This window comes from Anser anser (assembly GCF_964211835.1).
Source record: "Anser anser genome assembly, chromosome: 18".
NCBI lineage: Eukaryota > Metazoa > Chordata > Aves > Anseriformes > Anatidae > Anser > Anser anser.
In genome coordinates, this window is record NC_139739.1 from 1497397 (window position 1) to 1511683 (window position 14287).

At 42.2% G+C, this 14287-nt stretch overlaps 1 protein-coding gene across 2 annotated transcripts; it reads right to left on the minus strand.

The window, feature by feature from the left end:
- Nucleotides 1-624: 624 nt before the first annotated feature.
- On the minus strand, nucleotides 625-14153 carry ANKRD13A (ankyrin repeat domain 13A). 2 transcript variants are annotated; one of them, XM_083804032.1, is made up of 15 exons: nucleotides 13991-14153; nucleotides 11974-12106; nucleotides 11715-11839; nucleotides 11203-11248; nucleotides 10389-10532; nucleotides 9790-9985; nucleotides 8724-8790; nucleotides 7241-7322; nucleotides 6436-6494; nucleotides 5735-5871; nucleotides 5184-5341; nucleotides 4595-4705; nucleotides 3739-3890; nucleotides 3423-3487; nucleotides 625-2607 (listed from the first exon to the last, which is right to left on the minus strand). In XM_083804032.1, the coding sequence occupies exons 1-15, from the start codon at nucleotides 14075-14077 to the stop codon at nucleotides 2409-2411; spliced, it is 1761 nt and encodes a 586-aa protein (XP_083660158.1). In that variant the 5' UTR covers nucleotides 14078-14153; the 3' UTR covers nucleotides 625-2408. The 2 variants fall into 2 exon arrangements, with proteins under 2 accessions (XP_083660158.1, XP_083660159.1); XM_083804033.1 differs by lacking the exon at nucleotides 13991-14153 and adding an exon at nucleotides 12836-12884.
- Between the last annotated feature and the right edge of the window lie 134 nt (nucleotides 14154-14287).

Genomic DNA, 14287 nt, shown 5'->3' on the forward strand with positions numbered 1-14287 from the left:
AGTTCCTGTATGTACTTTTTTGTGAGTAATAGTTGTGAACCACACTGCCTTTCATTTACTTAAAATATTTTATTGATCCCTGTTTTGAGAATAGGGAGACTCAAAGGCAGGCTGAAAACATCAGAAACGTTCCAGGGACTGTGTGTCTGTTTTAAGCTAAATCAAAACTATTTTTGATAGTGTCATCTCTAAAGTACATAAACATAATAAAAAGGCAGATAAGGATAATTGTTAAAACAGGCTCTAGCTACCATGGTAGAAAAAAATACTAGCGTGCGTAGTGTAGCATTGTATGCCCTGGAAGATAGTAACGTAAAGACACTGCACAGAGGCTCAGGGATGATTTTTACCCATGCTGTAAGATGCAAGGCAGGGGTTAAGAAAAACTGCACCTATACTAAGAAAGAGGAACCTTCTGTTTTAGAAGGCAAGATGGAAATGTCGCAGAATTTTTATTATTTTTTAAGTGCCAAGCAAAGAAGAAGGAACGTAACAAAACTTGAACTGAAACAGCTCGGTCTTCAGTTTACGACATACAGAACAAAGGAAATCAGCTTGAAATGTTATTTTTTCCTTGTAACCTTTGAAATGCTCCATAGAGAAAAAAAGCAACATCAGACAGATGCTCTTACAAAGGCAACAGCACTCTTTATTTCCGCTGAAGGAAAAAACAAACAAACATAATTTCACCTTCTACCACACGACTTTGTCAAGAGCTCAATGCAAGGCTTTTTCCCTCTTTTGCAATTGAGAAAGTCAAAGTAATCCTCCTTGTAAAGAGGGACGCGGTTCCAACACAGACCACTGCCCCTGTGCAAGACAGTCGCGTTCAGCATTCCTGCAGACACCCAATAAGCTAGTTATGGTTGCAAGCTGTATCATTAAACAAACATGGTGCAGATATACCAGTTCTACTGTACACTGAATTTTAATTGCCCGCTACATAAAACAATGGATTATTGGTTTAAAATGGAGTTCTAAGTTACCAACCATCTCCCTAGTTAAGATCAAGTCTCTTTTAGAGTGATTTTAAACTAGTTAATCGTTGGTCACACAGAACTGCCCTGTTTTGCTCAAGGAGTAAGTGCAGGATTAGGTAGCAAGATCAGACCAGATGTACCATAGGTTCTTCACCCTTCTGCCAGCCAGAACTGAGGAGTATTGCTCACATGTAACTACTATAAGGCTTTCCTGTGGGCGTACATACATTGTGTACTTGTGGAGTGCACTCGAGAGGCACAGTGTAAGTACTGTAAACGCTGACAGAAGTGCAGATAAAATAGCTACGAATATACCCTATGTGTAAAGACCTGAGGAAAGCTGGTTAAAATGTATTTTGGAATTGTTACAACACCATTTCAGTGAGCGGAGTCATATTGGCTTGTTCTAAAATCAATAAAAAGACTCAGATAAAAAAATATATGTATTCACATGAAGGATAAGCATTTGGATTTTAAAAAGCAACACACATTTCCCTTTCAGATGACAAAATTAAAACTCATCTTCCAATAAGTATACATTAAAATTTCACCTGAAGTTTCTCCTATTTGAAGTTAGCACCCATATACAGGCACGCACACACGCGCATGCACACACACGGAGTGATCTCAAGAAGCACCTGGATCTATCACTTATTTTCTTGCTGCCCTCTGGCTATGGGAACTAGCTGGTTTTGAATCACTGCAGAAACTGCTACTTTACTAGGCAGATGGTCCCATTTTAGGATCTAAAGTTTTACTGGCTACTTGTTTTGTCCTATTTCAGAAAGCACTGGTTTAATCTTGAGCTTGGATTAGCTGTTCAAGTATAAAATTATTCCTCTTAAGCAGGAGCACATGATAAAAATCTCGGTAACTAGAGAAGAAGAAAATCACATATAAACAAAACTAACAGAAAATGTCTGTCAGCATGGTATACCGTCAGCATGAGAAGCTACTGTAGGTGTATGTGTGTGAAAATGCATATAGATACTCTTCCACATAACAACTGAAAGGAAGAGACAATGGCTTTGAATTATTCAGAAGTGACTAAGCAGATGAGTATTTCTTTGGTAAGTAATGAAGTTTCCCTCTTGAACTCCCCATAAATCAGGTTTTCAAACTTTACTGCAATCTTAAATCCTGATGCTAAGCAAAATTTCCACCTGCTCTTCAATAAATATGCATAGGTAAAAACTTACTTCACAGCTAAGGCTGCACAGTTGGGCAGCCAAATGCAGATGCCCATGTTCTGAAACTCCCTCAAAAATAAAAAATACAACAGCTGTTGTAGCTGATGATGATGATAACTAAGAAGGCAGGTGAAATCTTTACTTAAGCAATCGAGGAGTGGTCTTCAGACTGAGAGCTCTGAAAGCTTTCAGTTTTACTGAAATTTGGTCATCCTTATTTCAGGAGATCACTAAGGAGTTACTTTTCCACAAGAGAAAGCCGTAAAACTTGCTGAAGCTCTGCATCTTCCTTTTCACGGCGTTGCTTCTCCCGTTCTTCCTGCTCTCGGACAGACAGCTCCATGGCAAGCTGCAAGTCTTTTTCAAAACTGTTTGGTTCACTAGGGGTGCTGCAGCATGAATTACCTGTGCTTGTTAGATAGCTCTCCTGCAGTGCCCTGAGGAAAGAAAGAGAACTTCAAGTAACAAGAGAGAGAGAGCTCATTTCATGTTTCCTCCTGCAATGATCCTCCCTAGCAACTGTATTCAAACTGCAAACCCGAATCGCTCTCTTAAAGGGCAGAAAGCAGCTCTCAGGATAAGAGAGCAGTTGTTCTAACAGACACTGAGTTCCCAATGTAAAACCTGCTCTTTGAAGGTTCCTCAGAATCTTTCATACATATTAACAGTTTTCAACAGACTTCTAAAAGTATTCCCTCACAGTTTAAAGGTAACAATTTCCATACACAAAAGAGCCAGGAGGTTGCAGTTCTTCACCACACAAAGATTTCTTCACACTTAGCTGCGGGAAGACCCCACGAATACCGTAGCAGACTCCCAACGGTCTGCTCAATATAGGTTACCGCGTTTTAAAAGATTACATACATAATGATTTTGAAAATAAGAAGAGCCACCTTAAAGAGGCAGTATTTAATATACAAACATTTGAGCCAGAGGGACCCATTGCAGTTTTAAGAGCAGAGCAGAAGGGATGTGTTTACTTGGTGGGTGAAGAATCAGTTGTGTGTGCAGGCCAGTCCTGGAGCTGAGCTAAAGGGACACAGAATATAAACTAGGGAAGCCCAGTTCAGAGTTCTCGCTTCTTGAAAAAGTAAAAATTAGAAGCAGCACAGGAAAAGAGACCTTGAATTCTGAACGTCTGTTACCTGTCTCCAGGGGAAAAAAATTAGAAGTGCAGAATTGCCTCATACTACTGTTAGAAGTATTTTTGCTCCACCACAGCATTTTTGATGTGAAAAAAACAATTGGTTACCTCTGATACTGTATATTGAAGTCCTGCGGATACGCAACTGCTCCATTGGAATGCATCCCCACTTCCTAGAAATGGAAAAAGAGGGACAATTCCACAGGAGTTAACAGATTTGTAGTGCAAATAACTGAAAGAAAAGCTTTAAATCACTCTTATTTCTTCTTTGAAATGCATTTCTGTATTTTTTTCCTCCTCTGAGGTTCTTGGAAAAATCCACCCTACACAACGCTTTCCACACATTGGTTTAGTTCAGAGATGCAGCTATTGCTGCATTGTGAAACCTGTCAAATCTGCACTGAGCAGCTTACAGCATACTTACTTTATTTCCACTGGATTCCAACAAACTCTGCTGAATAGCAAACTGCATGATCTCGTTATCTTCATCCTGCACGTGTATGTTCCTACCATCATCTTGGACATGGTAAGATTTGGGGATCTCAAACACTGACTGGTCAACCTCGAAATTAGCACCTACAGAAGCCAAACATAGTTTAGAAACACAGCACAGTATGTTTCCGCAAGTTGTTAATCAAAAAATTCTGATGGGTGTTTATACATGCTAAGCTCCAAAAAAAATCAGATAAACCCCCTGGCTACATATATGCAGACGCTTTGGAAGACTTAAGTGGCAAACGAGCACAACACTAAGACACGATACGACCTTTCTTACCTAAGGTGGCTGAACTCTGACAAAACCATACGGGAAGAAAAAGGGTGCAAAAGGTAAATACTGCAGTGGCTCTGACTTCTGAGGTTATTCCTAATGAATGGGTCTGTAAAAGCTCCTAGGACAGAGCAGCACTTGATGCATGCAGTCACAAGCACCCTACTCAAGTGTAATCCACGCTCTTCTCAAAGACTGAGCTGTCACAACAAGTTTGTATTCTACTTCCCATAACAATAGCTTTCATGCTGGCAGCATCACTCTAATGCACCAGAATTTAGACCTCAAAAAACCTGGGAAAACTTGCAACAGCTCAGTTTAGTCAGGCAGGTTTTGAAGGGGGCAGAGTGGAATGATACGATCAGCGTCACGCAGTTGGGATCAGCTGCTGTACACCGCAGCTTCCTCTCACCTGTGAGTGTTTGATTCCCTGCAGTTAAACCATCTCTTCTGTGCACTCCACTGACAGAAATGTAAGAAGATGTGATCACTGCACATTTCCACTCCTTACCTGAATCACACTGTGCACCTCCAGCCATCTGTGATGTTTTCTCAGCTGTCCTGCAGCCATTGACGTTTTCAAAAGTAATTCGGGCATTCAGCACATGAAATAAGGGAATTTCTATTAAAAAAAAAGTACAAGATTTCTATCAAAAAGAATTCTGACATTCACTTTCACACCTGCAGCCACTTCAAACCCTTAAAGGTTTACGGAATATATTCCACAAATCGCATGACATGATGACAAAGCAAAGTGCAACTCACTTCACCAAGAAGTTGCCCTTAGTCATTCTCGCTCTGCCTCTGTATCTCAGATTATTGTAAAAATACCAAATCAAAGACATTCAAGCCAAGAGGAAAGGGTTAGCAACAGCTCATTTGTACTGGAATGATACCATCTTTAAAATTATACTTCTGTACTGGCTATAATTTGGATTCAATGATCCCAGACATAGAAGATAACATGGATATATGTTTTTGGTTCTAGATACGTTCAAGATGACTAGTAAAAAAATAAAATTGGTTTTGTGAATATATATTGCAAAACCCACAGAAAGAATGGAAATGAAGATGCTAGAATAAAAATTGCTACGCATTACCAATTTTGACAGGGAATCCTGGTGGAAATTCCAGAGTGATGAAATCCTTAAGCCTGGCAAAATGAGCACTAGTTCTGGCCATCAGATCAATGATCGGAGTGACTTGTTCCATAAGGGACAAGGGAAATTCTTCACTCATCCATAAGGTTGCTTTAAACCTGAAAGAGTAAGTTGTGTAAAAGCATCCTGAGTTGACAGTTTTGGAAACTGCAAAAGTAAAATACACAGCATTTTCACCTCCTTCATACAAAGAGTAAGAACAGTTAGTGCTTGGAGAAACCCAGCCACGCTCCTGGTCAGGCTAAAGGCAAGTATAGGAGCTTACTGATGCGATATGTAAGGGATGGATTTTTTAAAAGTTGCAGCACTAGCCTGAATGCTTTCTTCTGCTTAATGGAAGAATTAGACCATGGCTGAATACTTCAAGATCTCTCTTATGATTAATTCTGCAAGGGGGATAAAACTGTACTGGATACTTGTAAAATACAGTTTCCAGAGATCAAATGACTGGGAAAAAGGAAATTGGAAAAAGTTAAAATTTCACTTCTCACTTCTGTGTTCGAATGGTGACTTCTTTCGGTCTTCCTATATCTCTACCTTTCAAATCAAAGTTTGGGTCCAAGTATTCCTCCAGAGTAATAGCAGTAGGGTTGTTACTTGCGGCATACTCTGTTGTCTTGACTGTACTCTGGAAGGAAAGACAGAAAAAAGACCAAAGTAGTACAGAATTAACAGGCAATGGCTAGTACAGGAAACTTGTAAGTTACCTTTTGTGAAGTAGCTCATTCTCTGTTTTAGTCACCAGGGCCATTAGCCAGAAATACAAGCACACACGTTTAAGCTGTTTTCTACTGAGGTTAAAAATCTCAAATCATTTTAGAGACAAGAAAAACCTACACAAATACTTTAAAGCTAGAAATCAAAGCACATACAAACTGCAGCATTTCTTGACTCCAAATCCTTCGCTAAAGACTAAACTTCGATGGGGTGTTTTAAATACCCCATCAAACCCCAGCTCTTACTTTGCTAACAGATTCTACATCGTTTTCAAGGGAGCGTTCAGAAGGAAGTACCAGCTACTTATACAGGAACATTTGACAAACAAAAGACTCTTCAGGGAACATTCAAACCTCATCATCAAAACTGCTGCTGAACTAAGAAAACAGGAAGAGGGATTCCCTGCACACACACAACTCTTATTGGCACAGATCTCAGCACTATAGTGCCCTGTTACAAGGTCAAAGACACTCACCTGAGCACCATATTCATGCTCCACTGTACCCAGAAATGATTCCAGAGGGTTCCTGTCAGCTTCAGAAAACAGAAGGAGGAGTTTTGTATTATTATTGAATAGCAGTAGGCTTTAAGTACACACCAGGCTAACAAGCGAGGCTTCTAACCCAAAGTGAAGCAAGCCAAAGACAGTCAGGAGAGAGCCCAAGTTCCCTGCAAGCTTTATCAGGCAAACCCAGGACCTAAATGTGACACAGTAAGATGGATACAAGACACAGAACAGAGGCAAGAATTTTCAGTGGTTTCTATCTTGAACAAATAGCTCCATTGTTCACAGTGCCTCCCCTCCTGGCCAACATAGGCCAATCAAGGGCAGTGTTTCCATACGAGGTTACCAGCTACTCATTCTTACTCCAGTTGAAGTACCGGAAAGAATCACAGGACCAGAAATGAAGAAAAAGACCAAGAAACCAAAGCTCACGTGAACCTTGTAATCATGGCCAAAACGAAGTAAAGCCATGAACACATTCCAGAGCACAAAATTGCATGGGAAAGTGCAGCTTTCTTAAGCTTTCAATAAACTTTCAATAGTTTTGAAGGGCCCTTTCCTCTAAATACAACTAGGATAAATATTTGGTCATTTGTAGGCTGGGAGTCAAATAACAAGCTACCTCAGACAAACAGCATGTGAAACTTAAGCAGGTCAAGGTCAGCAAGAAAAGTATTTCAGTTCTTATCTGACTGCTTCTTCTGCGGTCACACAGAGAAGATATCAGAGAGCCAAGATGTTGCACTTAATTCCAGTCATCCTATAGAAAAACTACCTTTATATCTTTTCTTTTCCTCTTCTGTTAAATGTTCCGTTCTGATTTTCGTGACCACATTCACGTTGTTTGCAATGTACACCTAAAAAATAAAAATGAGGACAAAAATCACCACAGGTTAAAAAGCAACGTTTTTCTAAAAACACCATGAACACGAACCTTAAGGAAGACAAAATAAAGTGACGTGGATCTGCTCCTTACAAAGATCTCTAACATACTGGTGATCAACAGGGAGTGCTGCACTTTGATTTTTCTGACCCCTCTGGCATAATGGAAATCCCACACACTATTTGCTTGATAGACCAGTGCTAAGGCTGAAACTACGCAGCCACCTGCTGGGCAAGCTGATAAAACACGAAACCCCACAAATAATACAGCTTAGCATCTCCAGACAGCATTAATCTCGCAAGCACCCTATGCCAAGAGAAAAGCAAAGGAGCTTGGTCATTGGCTTCAATGGGAGCAGAATTCAGCCTTCCAGCCATATTCTTGGAAAGCAGATTGACACATTTTAAATATGCTTTTGTAGATAACTAACCCACCCAAATCCAAAACTTGATGGGCACTTCCAAGCTTGCTGAAGAGGATCCCCACCTGGATATACATCTTCAGAGAGAACAAGGGAGGAAAGCCAGATAATGCTGTTTCTAAACAGAGGTCACTCGCAAGACCTTCCAAATGAAATTCAGCCATGGTTTAATTCTGCAGGAGCACTGGTGAACCCCAGCATCCCACCAAATAGTCCCACAGCCTTGTGAGAAAAGCCCTCCCATAAGTGTACAAAACTATTCTGCATTTATTTTTCTGTTAAATGAAATTACAAAATTTATTTTTAATTGCACAAATTCCAAAATCTGGAGTAAACACAGACTTGAGGAAGTTAAATTTTGTGATACCTAAATTCCTAAAACTGCAAGGCTATGAAGCCATCTTCAAAAATATCTCACAAAAGTGTGTCTGGCGAGGGAACCTGTCACAAAGACCAGAGTGACCGTATTGCCCATAAACATGGTCAGGGTCTTTAGTTTACCATCAGTCTCTTACTACTTGAATTCGTGATGCAACTCATGGCACCAAGAAGCTGTTACTTCCGTCAATACTGTTACTAGAGGGTGCTCACGGCACTTTGCCAGTGGGTTCCTTGTCTATTGAACAGACAAAGAATGACAACACATGAGAACAAGTTCAATTCTAGTTTTTGAAAGGGAGTTCTAAGAGTTACAGTGAATCTTTTGCCCCTCTGCTGCCGAAATGCTTTGCTCCTCCCTCTCCCCCAAAGCCCCTGCTGATGTGCCTACACGCAGGCACCACCCTTCCCACAAAGTGGGCACCCTTAAAGTTCCTTGCTCCTGCCCAGTTCTGCTGGCAACACAATAAAGCTCTTGATGGGAAACTGAGGGCCTGAAATACTCAGGAAAGAAAGGCAAAACAATCATACTACAGTTAGCTGTAAGACTTCTTAGCTGTGTATAACAGGCTTTACCTTTGCTTCGTAACCATTTACGCCTTCTGCTTTTTCCGTCCTCCATACCCAGAATCCAGTGGTGGTTCTGCCAAAAAGTGAATACCACAGATGTCTACACAGTTGCATTTCTACACAATCCCCAGCCCATTTTACTAAAAGTGCTTTTAACAAACAACATTTGATAAGTCGTTTGATTATTAGCACCAGACATAAACACAGGACAATCCATCCTCGCACACACACACGCACCACGACAGAGCTGAGCAAGTCGCACTGCTTCTGTTCTTAGTACATGGCCAAAGCTCTGAGGCTTAGTCACAGATTTTAAATTCAGATGTGGATACCTGAGCCACAGAGGAGGAGGACAACCTAAAAACTGAAGCATTTTGCCTGGCAGCCTGGGCACAGCAGCTTTTAATGCATTCAGCCGCAGCTTAATTTCAAAAGTAATCTGACACGACAATTTGGGGAACAGAGGGCTAGGAATATTTCTGTCTAGGAAATCTTTGTTTCTGGATGTGGAGATGCTGCAGTTACTAAGGCTCACTGAACATCACGAGGACTAATTCTGGGAAGCTCTGAGAGAGTACTAAGTATTCAGGAGAAAGAGGCTGCGATTATACATCTCCCTTTGACAACACTTGTTGACAGCGTGATCATGGGGTTGTTTTACTGCATCTCAGAACACTCCAAGAGGAGCTGCATAAAAAGGACGGCTTGAAGAAAGCTGACAGATACCTGGATAAGCACGTGCAGTGAACAAAGAAGATAAACGTGGTAGAAAGTACCATGGAAAGACACACTAGGCAGATTTTAATTTACAGTATTAATGTGAGATTTGACTCATTTAGCTACAAGCTGTAAGTTCCTGCCCATTAGTTTCAGTACTGGCACATTTTGCCAAGCAACAGCAGCTGACAAAGCATAGGTTTTTTACTTAATGGTACATGAAGTTTAAAGTAATTTCAGATCTAGCCATAAAATACTTTATGAGTTTGAGATTTTTGTCTTTAAAACATTATTGCGGGTATGACCATCAATAGCCTTGCAGTGTTTATTTGTTGAGAGCAACTTTGTATCTTACCTTTCAAAAGCAATGTTTTTTGTATCAAGGCACGTATTAATAATTGGAGAGGTAAGGCGTCTTTCCACATCTTTTCTTTTCGGGGTCATAGATCCCAGCGTCAAACGCTTCATGTGTTGGGAAATCTCAAAGCGCTCTGTTGTAACGAACTTATCATCATGATTTATCTCAATTAGTTCTGCCCAACCTCCGGTATCTGTTGGAATATTACATCTCATTTTAAAAGAAAAAACACCTTACCAACAGCAATCCACAACGAAAAACCTGAGCATACACTGTATATCAAGTCACAGCAGTTGCTAATTCACTGATTTTATTTGGGGGCAGATGAAAAGCAAGTATGAAATTGAAGTAAATTAAAGTAAAATTTTAGCCCTATTACCAAATTTTCACCTCAAATTTACTCAAAAAAATAAAACCAAGCCATTATGTTAAATCACAAAAACACTACCTTTAAGACACTAATGGAACATACATACAAATCTTTCCTAAAATTCAGTACTCAGCCTCAACGGGTCTTTTTAAGGAAAACTGGGGTTTCCCATTGTGGTTCACACAGTATTTGGTGATCAACAGTGCAGACATGCTAGAACAGTTACCTTCGCCCTTGAAAATTAAGCTACGCCTTCCCCTCTCCCAGCTCATATTTTCAAATCCCAGCAACGTGATATCAACTCGCAACTTGGCACCACTTTTCCAGATGCGACAGACATCACTTGGACAAACCCTAGAAACCAGCGGAACTACAAAAGAAAACAAGGAACATGTAAATATAAAATATTCAAGACACGGAGCACACGAGAAGCCTGAACTGAAGCAGAAACCATATCCCTGATGCATCAATTACTCAGTACAGCGAGCATTATTCCACAGGAAGCAAGCAAGATTGTTCTCAAAGCTAGACAGGACAAAACCTATTAATTCCAATTAAAAGATTAACATGAAAAGGAATGAAGCATCGGTTCAGACTGACAGATGTGAAATGTGTTAAAGCCAGTCTCCTAGCAGCCTGATAAATAGCCGTTTGGAAAACGAAGTCAGCTCTAAGTCCTAGCATTCATTTCTTTAAAAGCAAAGCGAGTACTTCCAAGTAGTCTGTGCATCTACACATCAGACGTGTATCACTGTCTTAGTCATTGATAGCCAAAGATACACAAACAAAATCCTGGAAAAAGTCTTCAGCGATTCTGACAATGGTTAAAGCCGCCATTAAAAAAACAAAGAGAGAAACAAAGAACAATTGAGCAACAGAAATACAAGAGGTTACTTTGAGAACTGAAGATAAGTATTCTGGGGAGCAGGGAATGAAGATTCCAGTAAATATATATGTCTCTGCATATCTTTTGACATTTATACATGAGCAGGTCCTTTTGTCTACTGCTTAGAAGAGAGAACAATGACCAGGACTCTTACCCCAGCTAGTAAACTCCCATTTCATTTCCACATAAAAGTCAGGAGTCTGGAAGAAGAAAATATCCTATGAATATTTCACAAAACAGTTTTAATCTAACGCTCAGAATAGCATTTCCCATGAATGTTTTTGATAAAGGAAAACTAAAAAAGAACAGAACTTCAGACATAAATGAACATTACAACAATTAAATTGAAGACAACAGGCATAAAATACATCAGCTTACTGCTGGTTTATAACAAGCTATTTTGCTTTATTTTACTGTAGAAGCAGCAACACCTTCAAGAGTCATCCTCCAATGCTGGACTTCATGACTATGGACTTCAAAATCAGAGTCAAGAAAAAGTCTCCACCTCCCACGGGTCTGTGCAATATGCACGTTGAAAGGAAGAACACAATTGCCCACCTTCAGATCAACGGGGCTCTAATCTCTGTTCCTGATTTCAGTGTACTTAAACGAACAACTTGAACCAGAGTTACGGTCTGGAGTAAGAGGTTTAAACTAAATAACTACCTCATTAATCTTCTGGAGTAATTCAGGAACTCCTCCAAGCGTCCTAGAGGTCTGCTGATAGTCTCGATGCTGCAGAATCATATGTACCATCTCCGGATCTCCTGTGCTGACAGCTTCATGTAAAACTGAAAGAAACCCAGGCACAAGCTAGTTTTAGTTTGCTTTCTGAGCAAAACACACAGCATAGAAGCAGTCAAAACACAACATCTGCAACTGAAAAGCATTAACACATAATATCTGTTTTTAAAGGTATCTTTACCTGTCCATCCCTGTGCGTTCTCTTTAGTTACATCTGCCTTGTGTTGAAGAAGAACTTTGGCAGATTCTATGTAACCCAGGGAAACAGCAAGGTGCAACAAGGTCCGGCCTCGCGGGTCACGTTGATCAACATCCTGTTGAGTATCCAAGAGATAAGTAATGCTGACGCTGTTCTATCAAACGTGGTTAATCACAGCACACTGAGGAGGTCACATAAATAAAACTTGCTAGTAATAATTGACTCTAGGCCTAGTAATCTAGTAATACATGACTCTAGGAGTCAATGATCCCTAAATACTCCCACATAGCAGTTTGTGATGCGTAGTCAACTCAGTTTTCAAACGCTGCCGCACTGCCCTTCTGCCCTCAGTACGCTGCAGTCTAACTTCCCCCCCAAAAGAAAAAGAGAAGCAGAACAGGGCCCATACACTGACGTGGTAGGAAACGGGACCTGCAGAACAGGACCGAGCTCTCACTGATGCTTCTCATTTCTTTTCCTGTAATTATTTCCCCTTCTGCCTCCCTTCAGAAGCGGTCTCTTTCAGGAACAGACGGGTGTTCCACCCTGCGTGCACTGCACCATTGACAGTCAACAGCTTGAGTGGAAGATTTAACCTCACACAGCAGAACAGGAAGAAAAACAAAACAAAACAAAAAAAACAAGAAACCAGGCCATACAACACGGATTTTGTGTAGCACTTTTTGAAAGCAGAGAAGCAAATGTTAAGCTACAAAGCGTCCATTTGACTGACACACACAGCACAATGAAGCCCAAGTGCACTTTGCACGAGTTACCAAAAAACAAAAGTAAAAAGATACGCAGGCATAAATATCCAAAACATGCAAGCACAACATACTCATACCTTACATATTTTTCACTATTAGCTTAGAGATTTGAAACAGAAGAGCATCTACAACTAAAGGAAAAGGGGAAAGTCAATAGCAGAACAAGAAAGGAAAGTTATTACGCAAGTTAACGCGGTTATCTGACAGCGTTCAGTTCGAAAGACCACACGCAGCTGGGTAAGCTTCATTTTAAAGGGCTCTGTTCTCACTTCAGTGCTCGAATACCAATCCGTTTGCTTCCCCCCTTCCTACAGAGAAATGCCTACTGCACTGACAGGCGGAGGACTCTAAAAAGGCCCTCCTGGTGGTTTTTTGGTGTTTTTTTTTTTGCTGTTGTTAACCGGTAACCAGGTATTTTACCCATCGTTTGCCATACCAAGTGCAGCTGGCAAGTGCCTTCTGATCCCCTCACGCACCCCTCCGCCAGCGAGAAGCTTATCCCAAGGGAGCGGGAGGAAACGTATCTTTGGAATACTCGAAATCAAGTCTTTTAAAAGCAGACGAGGGAAGTCCGAGACAGACACATCCCATCTTAATACGTCGCTCGTTTCCTCACAGCGTTTCAGGTGGTGGCACTGCACCGGGGCGGGCGCCTCAGGAGAACGAGGTGCAGAACGGTGCTTATTTGATTACAGAGAGCCCCAGCTCAAAATGTTATTGAAATAAACAGAAGTAACGTGCCAATAAGGTTAAGGACTTTAAGGAGTAAGAATTAGAAGGTTTCAGACCTCGTTAAGGACTCAGATTACACAAATGACTAAGAATTAGAAGGTTACAGACCTCGTTAAGGACTCAAGACTACAGAAATCAGACAAAAACCACCCGCATTCCAAAGATTCTCCCCAAAAACCCGGCAGGGGAGCGTGCTGTGGGCAAGCGTTAGTAAACCGCGGGGTGCCGTCGGCGTACGGTGAGGAGGAGGAAGGCGGCCGTGATCCCCCTGCTTTTGCTCGAGCTCTGCTGCGGGTTTGCGGCCCGTTTCCCTCACGGGGCCGGCACCGGGGGCCCCGGGCCCACGGGCAGGGCGGCCGGGGGGGGTCGGGGCACGGCCGGGGCCGTGCCCCGACCCCCCCCCGCCCGCCCTGCCCGTGGGCCCGGGGCCTCCGTGTAGCCTCTCCCCACAGCTCCCGGCCCCCTCACGGTTCCCGGTACCGGCTCCCGGCCCCCCATACCTGGCCGTGCAGCTCCTGGTCCAGCCGCCGGTGGTCGTTGTCCCACACGAGGGCGTGCAGGGGGAAGGCCCCGCCGGGGGAGCTCATGGCGGTGCCGCCCCCCCCCCCCCCGCCCCGCTCCGTCCCTCCCCCGTCACCTCAGCCCCGGTCCCCTCACGCCAACCCCGCCCCCCCCTCCCTCCGGGGAAGCGGCCGGGATGAACCACAGAGCACGGGGTGGGGGGGGAGGGGTTCTCCCCTCGGCTCCCCTCAGCGCTCACGGAAGGAGGAAGTCGCTGAAAACCTGGAACCTCCGCC

Bases quoted from the DNA above. Each gene is read 5' to 3' on its own strand.
- ANKRD13A (XM_083804032.1), bottom strand. From the start codon at position 14,077: ATGAGCTCCCCCGGCGGGGCCTTCCCCCTGCACGCCCTCGTGTGGGAC. The intron at 11,249-11,714 runs GTAGTTATTTAG...TTCTTCTTCCAG, and splicing joins TACTCCAGAAGATTAATGAG to ACTCCTGACTTTTATGTGGA. The intron at 10,533-11,202 runs GTAAGAGTCCTG...TTTCTTTTGTAG, and splicing joins ATGGGAGTTTACTAGCTGGG to TTCCGCTGGTTTCTAGGGTT.